The 16,877-nt window shown below is 38.9% G+C and overlaps 1 protein-coding gene across 1 annotated transcript in view; it reads right to left on the bottom strand.

Annotated features, from left to right (window-relative positions):
• Positions 1-16,877, bottom strand: part of ift80 (intraflagellar transport 80 homolog (Chlamydomonas)) — a 52,920-nt gene that overhangs the window by 11,067 nt on the left and 24,976 nt on the right. Inside the window, exons 9-13 of the mRNA XM_032546165.1 lie at positions 4,430-4,609; positions 3,472-3,590; positions 2,088-2,162; positions 1,425-1,588; positions 1,276-1,340 (exon numbers count right to left, since the gene is read on the bottom strand). Coding sequence (XP_032402056.1) covers positions 1,276-1,340; positions 1,425-1,588; positions 2,088-2,162; positions 3,472-3,590; positions 4,430-4,609 — 603 coding nt within the window. The remainder of the gene's footprint in view (positions 1-1,275; positions 1,341-1,424; positions 1,589-2,087; positions 2,163-3,471; positions 3,591-4,429; positions 4,610-16,877) is intronic.

The raw sequence follows: 16,877 nt of genomic DNA, 5'->3' as shown, positions 1-16,877 counted from the left end.
ACATAAAACTAAATGTTTAGACACAGTCTCTTGTTCTTAAATCAACTTGATGAACTTTAATTTCCGAGATTAAACCTAAACAATTTACTAGTACTAGACTTTTCTTGCATTTTCAAGGCAGCTGGTTAACTTTTATTTTCACATTAAACCATCTTCTAATGTTTTGCACTCTCAACTTCAGATTTACAGAAAACACATAACATCCTGATGCAAACACTGTAAGACCTCGTCTATATGAAAATAATTTCCAAACGCAACTGGTAGCCAAAGAAAGACAGTAAAATGGGGTTAATGTGCGTTCTTCAGCTTCCGTTAAGAACTCACCGAGTATATACTGACTCCATCATTTTACTCTATAATTGTATCAGGTAGTTAATAATGCCCTGCTGAAACTGTAACAGCAGGTTAAAAAGGTTTTAAGTTTGTAAAGACACAGCTGGACTAGCGATGTTTGCTGGAGGGGTCTACATTAAGCACAACAAATGAGCCGGATTTGTGTAAAAGCTGTAAGGCAGGGTGTCCAGAGAATAGGAGGGAGTTGTATCAAAGCCAATGTGGACATGACCACACACGATGAAGGAAAGATCTAACTTGCAAAACTTAAAAAAAATAAACAAAAAAAAGCCCCTAATATGTGCCAATGCGGGTGTGAAGGGATAACAAGATGGTCATTTATTCTTGTTTTCAACACCTTCCTGGAAGTACAATTCTGAAAATAAAGAGGTTAATTTTCCAAGATCTCATAAGCTTTGATTTGTCCTGGGTGAAGGTTTAATGAAAATCGTGTAAATAATAACAATAGCAGAAAAACTGCATTGTGCAGATATGCTTACTCTATCAAATTTATTAATTTGATGCACATATGCGCTTTTACGGGGCATCTGAGCTGCTCTGGGCAGTTTCCAAGTCAGACAAATGCAACACAATGTGGTGAAAAAGCATTTTCCCCCTTTAAGATGTTTTCTGTTTTGCTTTTTCCGATACATTCAGTGAGCTTAAATAGAATCTGTCTGGCACAAATACTATCTGGTATTTGTGTTTTTCTACTTCTTACTATTTTAATCGGCAACATGTAATCTACTTTATGCTAAGTTATATAAATAGCTAAAAAAAATTACTTAATTAAGGTTTTGAAGTGGCCTACTCAAAGGCTGGGCTTGAACTTGACTAAGAGGATGTGGCCTGACTTTAAATATGACATTTATAAAAAAAACAAAAAAACAGTTGGTTTGGTAAATGTTCGTTGATTAAAAAAACAGAAAAAGAATAGCCCACCTTGTGAGTCAATGGCTTCCCATCACTGAGGGGTTTTCCAGTCATGGCATCAAAGAAAAGGATGACTGATGATGAAAAAAAGAGAGAGAAAAATGTCAGACTAAGTGTTTGGCTTTTAAAAAGTCTGTTTTTGGAAGATGTTCCCCAACCTTTTTCATCGCTCTTGTCTCGGACAGCGATTGTATCGTTGCTAAGTGAGACAGCCTGGGCATTTAGAACGTCAGCTCTCATACCCAGAAACTTCGGCGACGATATTAACCGACCCTCATAAGAGAAGGTATACAATCCGGATCCGTCCACGAGCAGAAAATGTCTGGGAAAGGAAGTATGGGAGATATAACATTTGATATAGCATTTTCTTGTTATATCACAAGGAGGGATGAAATAGACAGGTTGATAAGATGGTGGACCAGTAAGAGATAATTAACTGACACATTCAGATCATTTAAAAATGTATTGCATAGTAACAGTCCTAACTTACTGTTAACATCGAATTCAACTGCGATTACAAAATAGTCAGTAATCCATTTAGCTCCATGCTAAGCGTCAGAGATAGCACTGGGGGATTGCATAAGAGCTACTCCATATTAATCTAATTTCCCCCAGTGGTTTCACTCTCAGTCTTATTGTTTGACAGGGGCACAGTTAGAGCACACCCTCTCTACGTGTGTGTAAATGCGTGCGGGGGTGTGTGTGTAGCTGCTGGCTGATGAGCGGCCAGTGGAGAGTAATGAAGCATTAGGGAAGCAGACAGGCGATCCAGCGGATTGTTCTGTCTCTTGTTGCGCAGCTCATGGAGTTGAAAGGCTCACTTTTCTGCCTGCAGCATGAGGCTGACCGTTCCCTCCTTCAGATCAAAGATGAGTGGAGTATTCCAGTTCCTGGAGCTGGCACAAAAACAAAAAAAAAACCCTCATGACAATCCAAAGTGAGAAAAGTCAGAAAAACATGTTATTTGATGACATGAAGTGTAATTCTGGGAAAATAACAATGTGAAGAAGAAAGGTTCTTCAAACACACCAGGAGAGTAAAATTATCCGCATAAAATGATCATTACAAAAGAACATCTTTAGGAGACATTTGAGTTAATAGAATGTCTTTTCTGTACTTATTAATACAACATGACGCAACAATTAATCAACCAGACAATATCTGAATTTCATTACACACAGCATTTTGCAATGTAAAGTTTATGACAGGATTAAAAACTGATCTCCCCTCTACCTGCCAAAAACTAAACAAGACGCTTAAGAGCAAATGTCCAAAGAGATTAATCTGCACCAAAAGACATTTAAATCTGTCAAATGTAATTCAGGAGGATGGTTATGGAAGAAACACTATTATTTTCTGATCCTAAAGAATGAAAGTAAAAGTATAAATAAAAATAAAGATGAAGTCAAATAATAAAAGAACAAAAATGAATAAAATAACTAATAATTAAGCAAATAAAACAAAACAACACCACAACACACCACACTCAGTGCAAAAGCCAAATTCAATACGTAGGTAAAATTATAGAACTTGAAGAAAGAAAGTAGAACTTGCATTGGGCATCTAGAACAAACTCACTTATTAATTGAAATTAACACATTAAAGTCTACAGAATATAATATCATAAGGTAATATAGTATAATTAATAAAATATAATATAATTTTAAAAAAGAATAAATTATTTAATAAATAAGTAAATAAGAATAAGTGCAAAAGCAAATGATTATAAAAAGAAGACCCGGTATTCGGGCTAAACAAATTGCAAAAGAAAAATAATTAATGAGCATTCCCGAATTCCATATAAAAGACATTTTTTTCCTCTTTTTTTTAGGAAGAGGATTTTAGTGTTTACATGTTTTAGTTCAGACTGCTAGGGATTATGAAAAAATTCTACCAGAGCTGAAGGTTCTGAAGGGCCCATAAAACAGCTACATATGAACCACTGTAATAAATAAAATTATTATTTCAAGCAGTATTACAGAACCCAAACTATGAAATATTAAAAACAAATAATAATTTTGTTGTCTTTTAATTCTGAACAAAGATTGCGTTAGCTTTTCTTTCTTCTTTAATACAATTTTGATTTCATAGATTCCCTTTTTCCTTGTGCGTCAAAGACAGTTCATACTGTCAAAAAGACGATTCTACAGGATCTGACAGTACTAATGGCACATGACAAAAACAAAGCAGAAGGAATCCACTGACTTGTAGACGTAGCACTGGAGGGAAGTGGCAACCACCAGGTGGTCGAACGCCAGAGAGGCTTTGATGACGCGATCTCTGAACTCCAACACGTCTACCGCATCGTTCTGTACATTCCTCACCTGAGGAGAACAGAGAGAAAAGGCCAAAAAAAAGGGAAGCACTTTGACTTATGACAAATAAATGGCAAGCATAAACTTTTTATCGCAAGGAAAATATTTACCAATTTAACCTTAAACCATGTAAGCCTAGCAGAAAACTGCACAGAAGCATTCAAAGGTCAGAGGAAGAAAAACTCTTTTTTTTTTCGCCTGCATCGATAAATACTTCTTTCCAGTTCCGAGTGAATGAATGAAAGAGCCTTTTCCAGCACCAGGTGAAAGGTGGGGCTATTTTTACAGCTTTATAAATCTTCCTCCTCTGCTGCCTGCAGCTATCCAAATTTACATGCAACACAACCAGGAATAAATACCGTTTGACCACAAGGTGGTAAATTTAGCTGGCTGATTCACAAACCACTGGCAGATGTGCACTATTAAAAACAAACTGAGAGGATAAGAGTGTGTGTGTGTGGGTGTGTGGGGTAAGTGTGGGGGTGCGTGGGCGTGTGTGTGTGGATGGTGGAGTGGGGGGGCTAAAAAAGTGCCAACAAGGCTGAAAATAAATGGCTGGTGACCCAACTTTGTTTGGTTTTCACAAACTGCACTTGGTAGAGGCAGAAGAGTCTGTTTCCTTGTTTCTGTAGGTATGCATGTCTCAAAGTATAAAAGTGGGTGTATATGTACACTTGGGCGTGTTAACTACATTGTGGTTAAGTGCAAGTTTAAACTGTAGGAAGCAAGGTGGCGAGCCACACAGACTGACCATTGTCACTGAAGGGTTGGTGTATATCTTTACAACATGCGCATTTTGTAAATCAAGTATGCCAGAAAGCATTTTAGAAAAAGATGACTGTTTCTACCTGCATGGTCCTTCTTTTGGTAAGAGTTATGCTAAAGTTCTTCCACTCCCAGTGCTGCTCCACCAGGTGGGCAAAGATGACATGTCCGTTTCCGCAGGCCCCGGCCAGCTGGGTGCCATCCGCAGACCAGGCCAGGTTGAACACGCTGCCTGTGTTGGGTTTCTCCAGCGCGTAGGACCACTGGAGGGAGAGGAGCAGAGCAGAGAAAAGCAAGCTCATAGGTTCAATGGAGGTGCTGGTTACTTTGCCCCTTTAGATGTTTTTGTATTTTTGTTGTCTTAGTCATTCGATACTTGGTTTTTTTTTATGTAAGAAATAAAGCAGCTTGACATGAAACGATTCTAAGCAACTACACTGTAAAAACATAGCTGCTCTGATTTTAGACTTCCGTTTCATCATTGGCTGTTAAAACTTCCCACTGGACTTCAAGCGACTTGGAACCTGTGCCTCACCGCTCTTGCTCTGGAACCTTAGTTTCCAAACAAAACGCAAACGGTGATATCCTCTTTTCTTCTTACCTCAGGTGTAATAAGCTTGTTTCCGTTTCACAGGTGGCTCAACTCGAGGGATGCAACAGTTTATAGCCCATACTCTTGATAAATCTATGTGTGGGGGCTGTTGAAGCACTGACTCCAGATGCAGGCCACACCCTGAGAAACTCCCATAAAGTCTTCAATAGCCTTTGCTTCACATTGCATTACCATCAATGTTATGTTGATGGCAACAAAAATAAATGGTACCTGCTCTACTAACTTAGTCACCCAGTGCCCTGATATTGGATATTTTAATAATATTCTTATTTACAGAAATCCAACAGTAAGACCTTAAAAAATAATACCTACATGTAGGAGGTTGCTCGTGGGTATTACGGTTTGATCAGGGGACATATTCTCCCAAATTTCACAAGAATCAACAGGTCCAAATGGGGATTGGTAACACAATCAAAGGAAACTGGATTTAGTAAGAAATAAAATCCATACAATTAAAATAAATTACACATGAACGTTTAGCTTTGTATGTCCATCTCTAATATCCATGACAATGCTTAATTGCAATTAAAAAGAAATGCTCTAATTGGCTGATGCCAGAAATATCTTCTGTTCTGGAGTCCAACCAATTCCAAGCTTAGACTCAAACATTATTCCAGAAGTTTTGAACTTTTTCTCTTTCCAGTCTTGTTTTCTATGGCAAACTTTAGTCTGAGCTTCAAGTTCGTTTTTAACAGAAAGGGGTTTCCTCCTTTGAACACCACCTGCAAAGGCTGACCCAGAGCAGATTCTTTCTGATTGAACAATCATGCAAGAGTCTGATGTAGGTCATCTGAGGACCTTTCAGGATTTTTGGAGACTTCTTTCAGCATCTGCTTTCAAACTTGCTGGCCTAGCCACAACTGGCAGTTGGTTTGAATGTAATCAAATTGTAGATCACTTTCTGTACAGTGAAATAGATGATTTAAAAGGTCTTCCCTTACTTTTGATTTTTACATTATTTTGATATTCCAAATAAAGTAAAAAAAAATAATTTTAAATTAAAGATTTATTTGTCCAAATATGTAAAAAAAAAACAAAAACAAATAAAATACAACAAATGCTGTGATAGCCTTTTGTTGTTCTTAGATCTAAAAGTTCAGACCGAACAATTTGACTGTCAAGAAAAGCAGTTTCAAGATGAAATCTGCATTTTCTCTCCACTTCATACCAGAAATAACCTGTGATCATTTAGTTTGTTGTCTTTTCATACAGATATCTTAATTTTATAACAACAAAAGCATTTTTTCCACACTGCCACTTTTGTTTTGACATGGAAATATGCAGTACTTTGCACCCTAAGTCTTTGGGACGCGTGTAACGTGTTGATCGAGTACACTGGCCCAACATTTAAAAGTTTTCGTCTATTATTTTTCCCGAAGCATAATCCCCCCTTACGACCAGTCACTAGCCTAAATTGGCTCCATAAGGTATAATAAGTTTATTTCCAACAAGTGTTATTTGTTTTAAAGATCAGTGCTCTAAGTATAGTGGATTTTTATCCACTTACCACGGCTGAAAGTGGCCGATCTGAGTCGTTCTCAGAATTTCTCTGCCGAGATCTTCAACACAAATGTGTGCATTCACATCGTAAACTGCTTATGAAGGGAGAAAAGTGCTAATGTTAACCTTGCCCTGCCGGTTTCCTTGCGAGGGAGAGACAAGTGTGGTGCAGCTGGCCAAGTGCTGCGGTGAACCTTGGAGTAAAGGCCTCAGTGTGTTCGCTGCCTCGTACACATGCAGCTGCGGGATGTGAGGTGTATCGTTATTTCCTCTCCGCTGCCTGCAGTCGGCAGGCTGCAGGTTACAGGCCAAATGCTTTGATCTCGTTCCATCTCCAGGTCCTCGTGTGTGCCTCATACACATGCCACTCAGCTGGTTTTGGTCAGCTCTCTTGCAGCAGTTAATGTCATGTCATAACCGAAAATAGCTGCAGGGGGAAGAAAAAAAAAAACAACCTTTCCCATGTGGACGAGGGATAGCTTAGAACTTTTACTAACTTTTTAACTTTTCCCTCCTTTTTTTTTTACTTTGACTTTTAACTTTTCTCCCATTTACAGAAAATTTAAAAAAGAATTTATTGATATATTATCCATATTGAGAGCTTTTCTTGTGCGTTTGAGGTGTGCTTGCACAACCTGTACCGCTGGGCAGCCTTGGCCAGCGTTACAGTAACAGGAGGGCTCAGTCATTCTTCTGCTAACATCTTGAGATGGCCCACGATCTTTTAAAGGACCCCAGGGAGAGAGTAGAGGGAGTGAAGTGAGAGGGATGGATAGATGGAGGGTCAGAGATGCAGCCGAATGTATACACCAGACTGTAATGAAGCAAGACATACGATATCAGGCTGTGGAGCGCTGCTGGAGCCATGCTTACCTAATGCTTTCAACACATTGAGCCATTTGACACTTTCTGGAGCCAGCGGGAGACGACGTGTGTCTAAGTTTCTGTTGATTTGTGTGTGTGTGCGTGTGTGTGTATGACACGTTGGTATCGTTGGTGTGAGAGAGAAAACATACGTACCACAAGGAGAAATTAAGTGAAAGTTTGCATTTTAATCGCGTGTCTAAACATTTTAAAATTATGTTTAGTATCTTCCAAAGTTATTGGTACTACTGATAAAGATTTACTAAATGTTTTTAAACTAACCGATTTTCACTTCACTTCTGTGAAAATGAGCTTTGGGGAAAAAACACAATTTCACAACTGCAGTGTTTAAATTGAATAAGAAATAACATGTGAATCAGCCTGTTCATGCGATAAGTCTTACTATGGGAGCGATGGATGTAAATATATTCATAATTTAGCAATGGCGCCAGCGCTCTATCAGCCATCAGAGGAGACGTCAGCGTCTTATTCAAGCGTTGGAGCGACAAGCCCCTTAGAGAGGATACATATGTAACGGTTTGGGGAGTCTGTAGTCGGCGATTTTACAGAAGAGTTATGGATTCAGCACATTCGAATGACAGAACTTTTATGAGCTGTGCGATGCTGAGGGAGCTTTGACCTGTGGAGCCAGCTGCACATTGCCCGGAAAAAACAAAACAGACTGTCATTCTCCCACTACTGTCTGTCGACTTCTTTGATGTTTTCGCCAGCAGTAACTTCCGGCTGTTGATCACATGACTTGTATGATGTGAAAAAAAATGTTTCCATTGCAGTTTTGAAAAATAAATATATTTTGACACGGCTGAAAAACCACCTCATCCATGCGCAAAAACACGATTTTTTTCAAAATTCGCGTGTTTCCATTAAGCAAATTTATTTTTGTGCTTTCAATTTGTGTAATTTTATAGTTAATGGAATCGCAGCCACTGTGTGCATTGACAGGATATACTAAGTCCTTCTCAAATCTTGTCAATAATATTTCCAGTAGTTCTTAAGTATTGTTCTGACTGTAGAAATCTGCAAATTTAGGCGAGCAGTTATGTTATTGTAGCAATTTTCTGACTTATAAATATTAACACAAATCTGTCTAACTTGAATGGCATGCTCTCTGGTCTTTCTAATTTTGACAAGTAGCTTAAAAAAGTCTCTCTATGTCAGGTCTGTAGAGTTAACCTTTCATTCTCTCCTCAACGCACCAGGCTGTCACTTTCACTTTCGAGGAATATATTGTTTTCAGTCAGGGTGCAAAGGCAATGCCTTGATTTGATTAACAGGCTGTTAAAGCGTCAAATGTAATAAGAGACACACTGTGCCCCTGCTTATTTTTTATAACTGAGAAATCTAGACAATTATCCTTTAAGTAATAAGAAAAGTAAAAGTAATCATGGTAATTCTTTAAAGGACAATGGGTAGTGACTACTTTGACACAGAAAGAGCAATAGAGCTGGATTACTATCTTCTCCACAGGCGTGGCTTTTACCGGTTCTATACCAGTCCGCTCCAGCCAGATTTGTTTCCTGCGCGGTTGCTCCCGATTTTTCACAACCACTTGATTGGTAGTGCAAACTGCGCCAAGCTGTGTACTATTTGATTGGCAGCAGACTGCTTTCCTTGATTGGCCTTTTTTTTTTTTTTTTTTTACAACATTACATGAGAAAATTTCCCCCAAAAACTCTCAACCACCACAGAGGACCAGTGGACATGGCATCTGCTATGAGAGAGCAGCTCAAGCTAGACTTATAGTGTATACATTAACTAGAGCACAGGGGGGCACATGCCAAACACGCCATCTACGCTTATGTGCACTGGCCTTGCATGCTGTTGCCGTGCCTGGTCACGCACCTCTGAATTTCTGCAGCTCGGCAAAACTTGCATGCGCCGCTGTTCACTTAAACAAGTCCACCCATACTGGCATTCATATGATCCCTCTATGAGGGTTTATTACTGGAGAATACTGCACCAAGGTACATGTCAAGTATCAAAGCTTGCTCGACATGTGAGCGCAAGATGCGAACCTCTGAAAACATGACTGTAACTCAGTTTTTAGTGTGAAGGAGCATAAAGACCAGGTTATAGTCGCGCAATGAGAAATTTGCTATCTGGGATTACTGGACTTCGTCTTAACCACAACCTTGAGGTTCTTCATTGTTAAGTGTTGCACAAATCACATCATCGGAACATCAATCAGAGCTTCTGAGTGCTTATGGCCCACCCAAGTTTCTGCATATATTCACCCCCAAAATAGTGAGGAACACACAATAACAGAGGTGCACTCACCTTGGGTAGAACCAAACCAGATATTAACTGGTAAGAGAGAGGCTTGGACAATGGAGAAGGAGCTTGAAAGCCTGAGACTCAGACAGTAAGAGAAAACTTTAATGGACATAAGAGTGGGAAAATTCTGTGTAACGATGCTAAATTTCAATGTGATGTGAAAGAGAGAACATCCAATCATTTTCCTCTTCACCTTTTCATAGAGCAGAGAAGACAGAAATTCAGATGAAAATTTAAGATCTTTTGATACGAGTTTTAACTAAAATCTCATAATAAAGGTTGCTAATCTTTTATCCTTTTATTCTCACCAGTAAATGATATTTGTAGTTCACATCATTGTTCAAACACACATTGGCCAATTTGAAATTGTTATGTCTAAATACAGTAGAAAAGTTGCTTCTTTTTTTTTTATGCTTTTGGTATCAAAACCCTCAAAGTGGCATTTAATTAGTCAGTAACTATTTAACTCTATTAATAGAAAATGTAGCAGGTAGGAATTGTTTATTACTAAAATGGTAGTGATGGCAGCAACTGAAAAGAGGCAAAACAGCAAGAGGAGATGAATCAGCCATTGGCAAAACATTTGGCAACTGGTTTTATTCCAGCCTAAAGGGATAAAACTCCACAGGATACTTGGGAATTCTACCAGACAAGACTGGAAAGAGATTTATTATTAGTGCAGAAAGATAATACAGAAAGAAGGAACACAAACAGCCATAAAGATGTATGAAGGCCAAAATGTAAGATTTAGGAGAGAAAAACAGCAAACAAGAGTTGGGCTTCATCAAACTCAAATCCACTTTGGTCACTGACTTCTGTCTATCCATAATGGGCAGCTTTGTGGTCAGGGAGAAGGTGGCAGACATGACGTATAGTTCCTAGCAGAGGTCTGGGGGGAAAGCGGGTGAGCCCCCTCAAACTCACAATGAGGTTATACAGACCAACTAAATATACACAGCATAGCAGTCTAAATGGTGGTGCAAGACTCGAGATGATTAACCAAGATAACGAAAGCATTAACACGCACAGATTTCTGTGACTTGAATGTACAGTCCTGCATCCTATATTCTAGAGAAGAAACTCTGGGCACAGAACAGCTAACTTTGCAGAAAGTTATAACACTGTGGTAAATGAGTTAAAAAGTCGCCTTTACCCACCAACTTTCACCTTTTTTCCTTTGGATTTCTTTCTGAACCGCTCTGGGTTTAGGTATCAGCGTATGGAGACTGGCTCACGCCATGCAAACCATCCCAGGCATATACAGACGTACTGTCAGCTCCTCAAACAAAGGGGATGTTTGCACACACTGAAAACCAAAGCCAATCCATTAACGCTCAGGCTGCTGAAGAAGTGCCCTGGCTGCCCCCCCGTCCCCGTCCTCCCTTCCTCCTCCTCACTTGCTCTGCGTTTCTCCACATATGTTTACCATTAAGACTGGCAGGTGTTGTGAGCCTGCCCCTTCACTCTATTGTTGCCCTGCAGCCGAAACCAATACGGGGGACGCTTGCAAAGAGGTTATGTTAACAAAAAATTAGCCCCGAGGCAAGGACAGGTTATGGCCCCTGTTACTTTTCTCAGTTTCGGCTCTCAATCATAGCAGCCCAACTGTTCAGTGTCAAACTCTTATACTCTAAAAGGGTAGATATGCAAAGAAAGTGAGGTGACTTAAGATTAATTTATTACTTTTCTTAATCAGCGGAGCATAACTAAAAATTTCAACCTTAATGTATCTGGGAAAGGTTTGTTAAAACACTTCTCAGATGATTTGGGGTCTGAAAGACGTGAAAGAGTTATGCATAGATTGAGAGTTAGGATGAAAATGTTTAGAAAATATAATCAAAAAGTTTGCATGCGTGTCAAATGTATTGTGTTGCCGGCACTTATTTTCTTAAAACATTATAAAAAAGAACTCTGGTCTTAATGGTGGGGGGGTTGGAGATGTGGGGTTGAGCAGAACTGAAGCTTAGTCCAGGGAAAGGGTTAATGACACATGTCTGGACTAATGGCTCCCCGCGGAGCTATCTGCTGATTCAGCCCATTACTTCACAAGCATTAAATATGTCTGCCCTGACCTCTCGCTGCTCCACAACCCCCAGCCCTAATGCAAGTCAACAGCCTGCTAATCAGAAGTGGGGCATGAGCTTTCCAGACTTTTGTGCTTTTCCAGCCCTTCATCTTGGACACTCCGCACAGAGTGCAGCAAGCATCAAGGAAAAACCTTTAACTACCTTTAGTGTTAATGGGTCAAGCTCGGTCCGTGACCCTGTTGAAAAGCTACATGTTACGCAATAACGTCACTATCGGGCTTTTGTTTAAAAGACAAATGAACATACAGTAGGAATCTTTGATATGAGCTTAAAAGCTAATCAAAATATTTTGTAATGGCTACGATAAAAGTGATAATAAAAAGCACTTAAAAATCAATTGATGTTTATACAGCATCACTACGGACAAGGCCCTACAATCACAAACACTCTTAAAACAAAAAACTGACCAAAACCAACAAAAAGCAACTTAGAGATTATTAAAGCTACGCAATACAGATCACCTGTTCAATATTTTTATAAAATATATATTTTTTTATTATTTGTTAGTTAGAACTATCACCATGTTGTAATAATATAATGTAAGAGATAATCTGTGAATAAAACTGAGCTCCTCTGCCTTCCCCCTGTGCTCCTACTGGCATGGGTAGAAATACACGGCTTAGCCAGAAACAACCAATCAGAGCCAGGATGAGGGTCTTAGCACTGTCAATTATGCTTGTGTATACGCTGCTCACACATCTCATATTGAGTCTCACATCTAAGTTTCCTCTAATTTAGTTTTTGACACCTGAAGTCTTCTTTCCTCAATAAAGGCTCCCACATAGTACTTCACTCCGTGGACCGGCCCCGCGTGCGCCCCCGCATCATGTCTACTACAGCAGGCTTAAATGGAAGGCAATCAGATTTCGCTAAGTCTGTGCTGAAGACGTTTCAACACCTATCCTGCAGTCTTTGAACGCATTTACACGAAGTTGGTTTTCTGTAAAAGCGTAACATTTTTGTTCCTGCACTGTTTGAAACCAAGGCTGCGTTTACACAAGAATGCTTCGCGGAAACTGCCTGTATTTTTGAATGTTGACTGGGAAAAAATTTCATGTTTAGACGCCACCCCCCAGGTCACTTTGAGTCAGCTGTAGTAGTCATGCCAGGCCACTAAACGGTGCTGTGATTTTATCATGTCATTAAACACGCATGTGCTTCTGACCCTTAGCATCCACCTCATTGTAAAAAGTTACCCGTCTCCATCTCACATGAACAAAGTACTCATGTAACACATATATCCCTTATCAGAAATTAAGCTAATCTTAACGGTAAGTAGCACAATGATTTTGCGTTTATCTGTCCATGCACACGTACACAGGCAGAATAAACCCTACAGCCGTGTGTTCTGCATATGTGTGCGTTCACACCTGCAGAGTACTTCACACCTCTGCAGGGGGTGTTTACTGAAAACTTTCACTCTGAGACTTGGTTTCAAAAAGTGTCGATGTGAGACTCTGGTCATTGGTGTCGTGTCAACGAGAGTCTGGATCGCAACAAAAATGTTACCGGAGAGCAGCTCCATATAAATGGGGCTCAAGTCTCCATGTGGTCTTTTATTTGGAGTGGGTTGTGTACTTGGTCACTTGAATCACTATGTAACTATTTATGTAATTTCTTTGGAATGAGTTTTTAAACAGGGTTATTACTGAAAGCTGGAGTCCCCCATGGCCCAGTGTTGGTCTTTCCCTTTTGATAAAGATGGCTTCTTTCACCACTCTCTCAAAACACAGGATGAACGCTGTGACGTTTCTCATTACTGCTGTCACAATACAATTTTGATTCAATTCAATTTAAATCAAATTGAGTCAATTAACAAGTCTACTATCAAACCTACGAAATACAGATCACCTGTTCAATATAGTCTGTTCATCTCTCATGTTTAAGTGCTTTTATTTAAAAAATCAGTTGACTTAAAAGTGCTATTGATGACCTTTCAGTAATAAAAAAATATAAGATGTGGAGCTTTAATAAATTCACATTGAAAGATTAAGACTTAAGTCACTTTTTATATACATTAAAACAGAGTTTTAACCTTTATCCTTTTTTAGTGTCTCAAACTAAACATTTTAACAGAACATAACCACTTAACCTAGTCTTCAAAATCCAAATGCAGTTTAATCATCCTGCATCCTCTTGAAGACGACAGTATGATCAATATGTTTGATGCAATTACATCACAGCAAAACAATCATTTAAATGTATTGATATGGATCTACGTATTTGTACACCCCTAGTATCTACACACTATGATAAAATGTTCGTTCTTTCTTTTTGTTTGCATCTGTCAGTGAAGTCTGTTTTAGTTTGGAAATCCATTTATTGTTAATTTTAATTTAAGTTTTAAATCCCCACTGCTAAAAACGACATCCAACTTTATTTTGTCTAAACAGTAGTTCACTGTTTATTTTTCTTGGGGAATTTTGAATAATTTTTTTTTGCTTACAAAAAAAGTGATCATTTATCTTATTAGTGTATTGCAAATTCTGCTCCCTACAGCACCCCACATTTCAAACCTAGTCTATCTCTTATCTATTCATTTAACTCTGTGCTAGAGAGCTAGTGGGAGCCGTCCTAGTCCAGGGTTAACAGTCTTACATAAATCAGAACAGATGGCAGACTGCAAAGCCAGCTGGCTTTAGTTTCCCCATGTGTCTGTATGCAGAGCAGACCCTGGCAGCGCAGGTACAGAGAATAACTCTGAATATCATAAACACAACATGTCTAAAGTGTTATGGACAGAAGAGCTATATAAGCAAGCCAGTATTTAGCTACCCAAGTGTGCATTTTCCTGAAAAGAAACAAAACGGTAAAATTGAGATTGATGGTAAAGTGCTCAACAACATTTTTGACAAACCCAGGAGGTTATTTTGGAAGGGGACTCATCAGTCTCTCAGCAGATTAGGAGTCCTTGTAAACGTCAGTTTAGACTGACCTCCTTTGTGGGGGATGGGTTGACTTTTGGGATAAGGACAAGCTGGGCTTGCGTCCAACTTTGGAGAGACGCGAGTGTGGAAACTGCTCCAATTCAGAGCTGGCTTTCAGTACAATACACCAAAAGTAGCAGGTCTTTTTTTCTCTCTCGTGCTTACACCCTGTCCACAATGTGGTTCTGTGGACAACACCAAACAGGAGTTATGATCATAAATCTCCTCTATGTCCCAAAGGATAAATATGTAAACTACAACAGTATGAAGGACTGCCTCAACTATTGATCAGGCACGCTTTATTAGATCACAACTTCTAACAAGCTAAACTTTCTGAATCAAGTACACTGACACAATCTCAGAATATTTTGGGGGAAATCATATGGGTGTTATAGTAGATAAATGTAAAGAGTAGGTTTTTGTAACTTGATGTTAAGTGCACCCTGGTTGTAATGTATTATTGCCACCACAAGGTGGAAGTGAGGCACCAAGTTGATCTTAAACTACCATGAAGCAGCTGAAGAAGAAGACCAATTTTTTTTTTTTTTTTGTTACTGCTAGTAGTAGGTATTAAAATGGAAATCTAAGTACCATTTGAAGTAAGACGTCACTTTAAAAATATATCTACATTCTCAGTTTTTAGTCAGTGGAAGATTTTATTATTTTGTAAAGTAATCATATTTTAATGTATTTTTTTTGTGTGTAAATAAAAGGCAAAATAAAAACCAGTGAGGTCTCTGAATGGCTTCACCATGTTCGGATAATTAAAAGTGAACTTAAACTGCTACCAGCAAATCCGAGTGGGATTTTTGCTGAAATGCACATCCTGGGGAATATAGAGATTTATTTTGCACTTACAATGGAAATAAGACCATCCATAAAAGTTAATGATCCACTCAAAACAACAACTACTACCGGTAATAACTTTCTTATTCTAAAAATACAACCTCTTCTATTTTAATGAAAAGCATTTTTTTTTTTTTTTGTACAATGCTTTTACAATCAACAATATGCATAATGATCCACTCAAAACAACAACTACTACCGGCAATAACTTTCTTATTTGAAAAATACAACCTCTTCTATTTTAATGAAAAGCATTTTTTGTTTTTGTACAATGCTTTTTCAATCAACAATATGCATTACCAGACTCTGCAACAAGGATCTTCCAAAAATATAAGTGAGGTAAATGTATGTAGGTCTGCAAATCTCCTTATTGAAATACTCACTTGGCTCAACTAGAGAGATACAGAGGCTGGGCCTCAGATGGGTGCAGAGTGGTATAAGTTGGAGCTTTGGCAGAGTGAGGGGAAACAGAGAGGAGGGGGCTCGGCTGGGCTGAGGAAGGGTAGTGTGGAGAGGGTGGGGGGGAGCAAGACAAACTAGAAGATACCAGGATTGAGAGAGAAAAAGAGAGAGAGCGTAATGACCTACACATGGTTTCATGCAAGAGCCTTAACATAGTAACCACAGACACATGCTGGGGCCTCCTGGGACTCATCAGCAGGACACAGCTGTGAGTTGGACAGCAGAATTCTATTAGCACATACGCACTTGCATACACACACATATGCGCACCCCCACACACGCACACAAAAGTGTGCACATGCACATACTGTACATACACACTGTTACAGGTAATTTGGCCTTTTAAATGTGTTTTGGCATGCTGCAAAAGAGCCTACATCACTGAAATAGAAAAGTACGATGACAAATCTAGTACAGGGATACAGAAAAGGTCATCAATAATGTTTTTCAATTTTTCAATTAAAACAGCAACTCTATATGTACGATGAGACCAAGAAGCAGAAGCACCATATTAAAGCTCACATCACGTGCAAACTGCAATAAAAGTCCGATGGAGTAGAACACCACTCAGGGCACATTAAATAGCCAAGTAGTTCTGTGCATATATTTTTTCAACTTTTGCAATATAACTTTTTGGCTTTTAGACAATTAACAAAATTATCTGTAAAAGGAACTATGGAAGAGAGTTTGGCAAGACATCTTATTTGTAAGTGCAGACTATGGACGAGGAAGTTGCGGGCTGGTGGAAAGGCCACTTTTAAGGTTTCTACAATCTGGTCGTCCTGTACAGTAGGGGGTGCTTTACATATTTAGATTGGTGGTGGGACTCTATAAGATTTTTTTAAATCAAATTAATTTCAGAGTATGTAATTATTTGCAATTAATTGCTAAATTATTGAATAAATAGATATAAGAGCTCAACCACAAATACGTTTAT

This window comes from Xiphophorus hellerii, chromosome 18 (assembly GCF_003331165.1).
Source record: "Xiphophorus hellerii strain 12219 chromosome 18, Xiphophorus_hellerii-4.1, whole genome shotgun sequence".
In the NCBI taxonomy this organism is placed as follows: Eukaryota; Metazoa; Chordata; class Actinopteri; order Cyprinodontiformes; family Poeciliidae; genus Xiphophorus; species Xiphophorus hellerii.
This window is presented reverse-complemented; position numbering and strand designations above follow the sequence as displayed.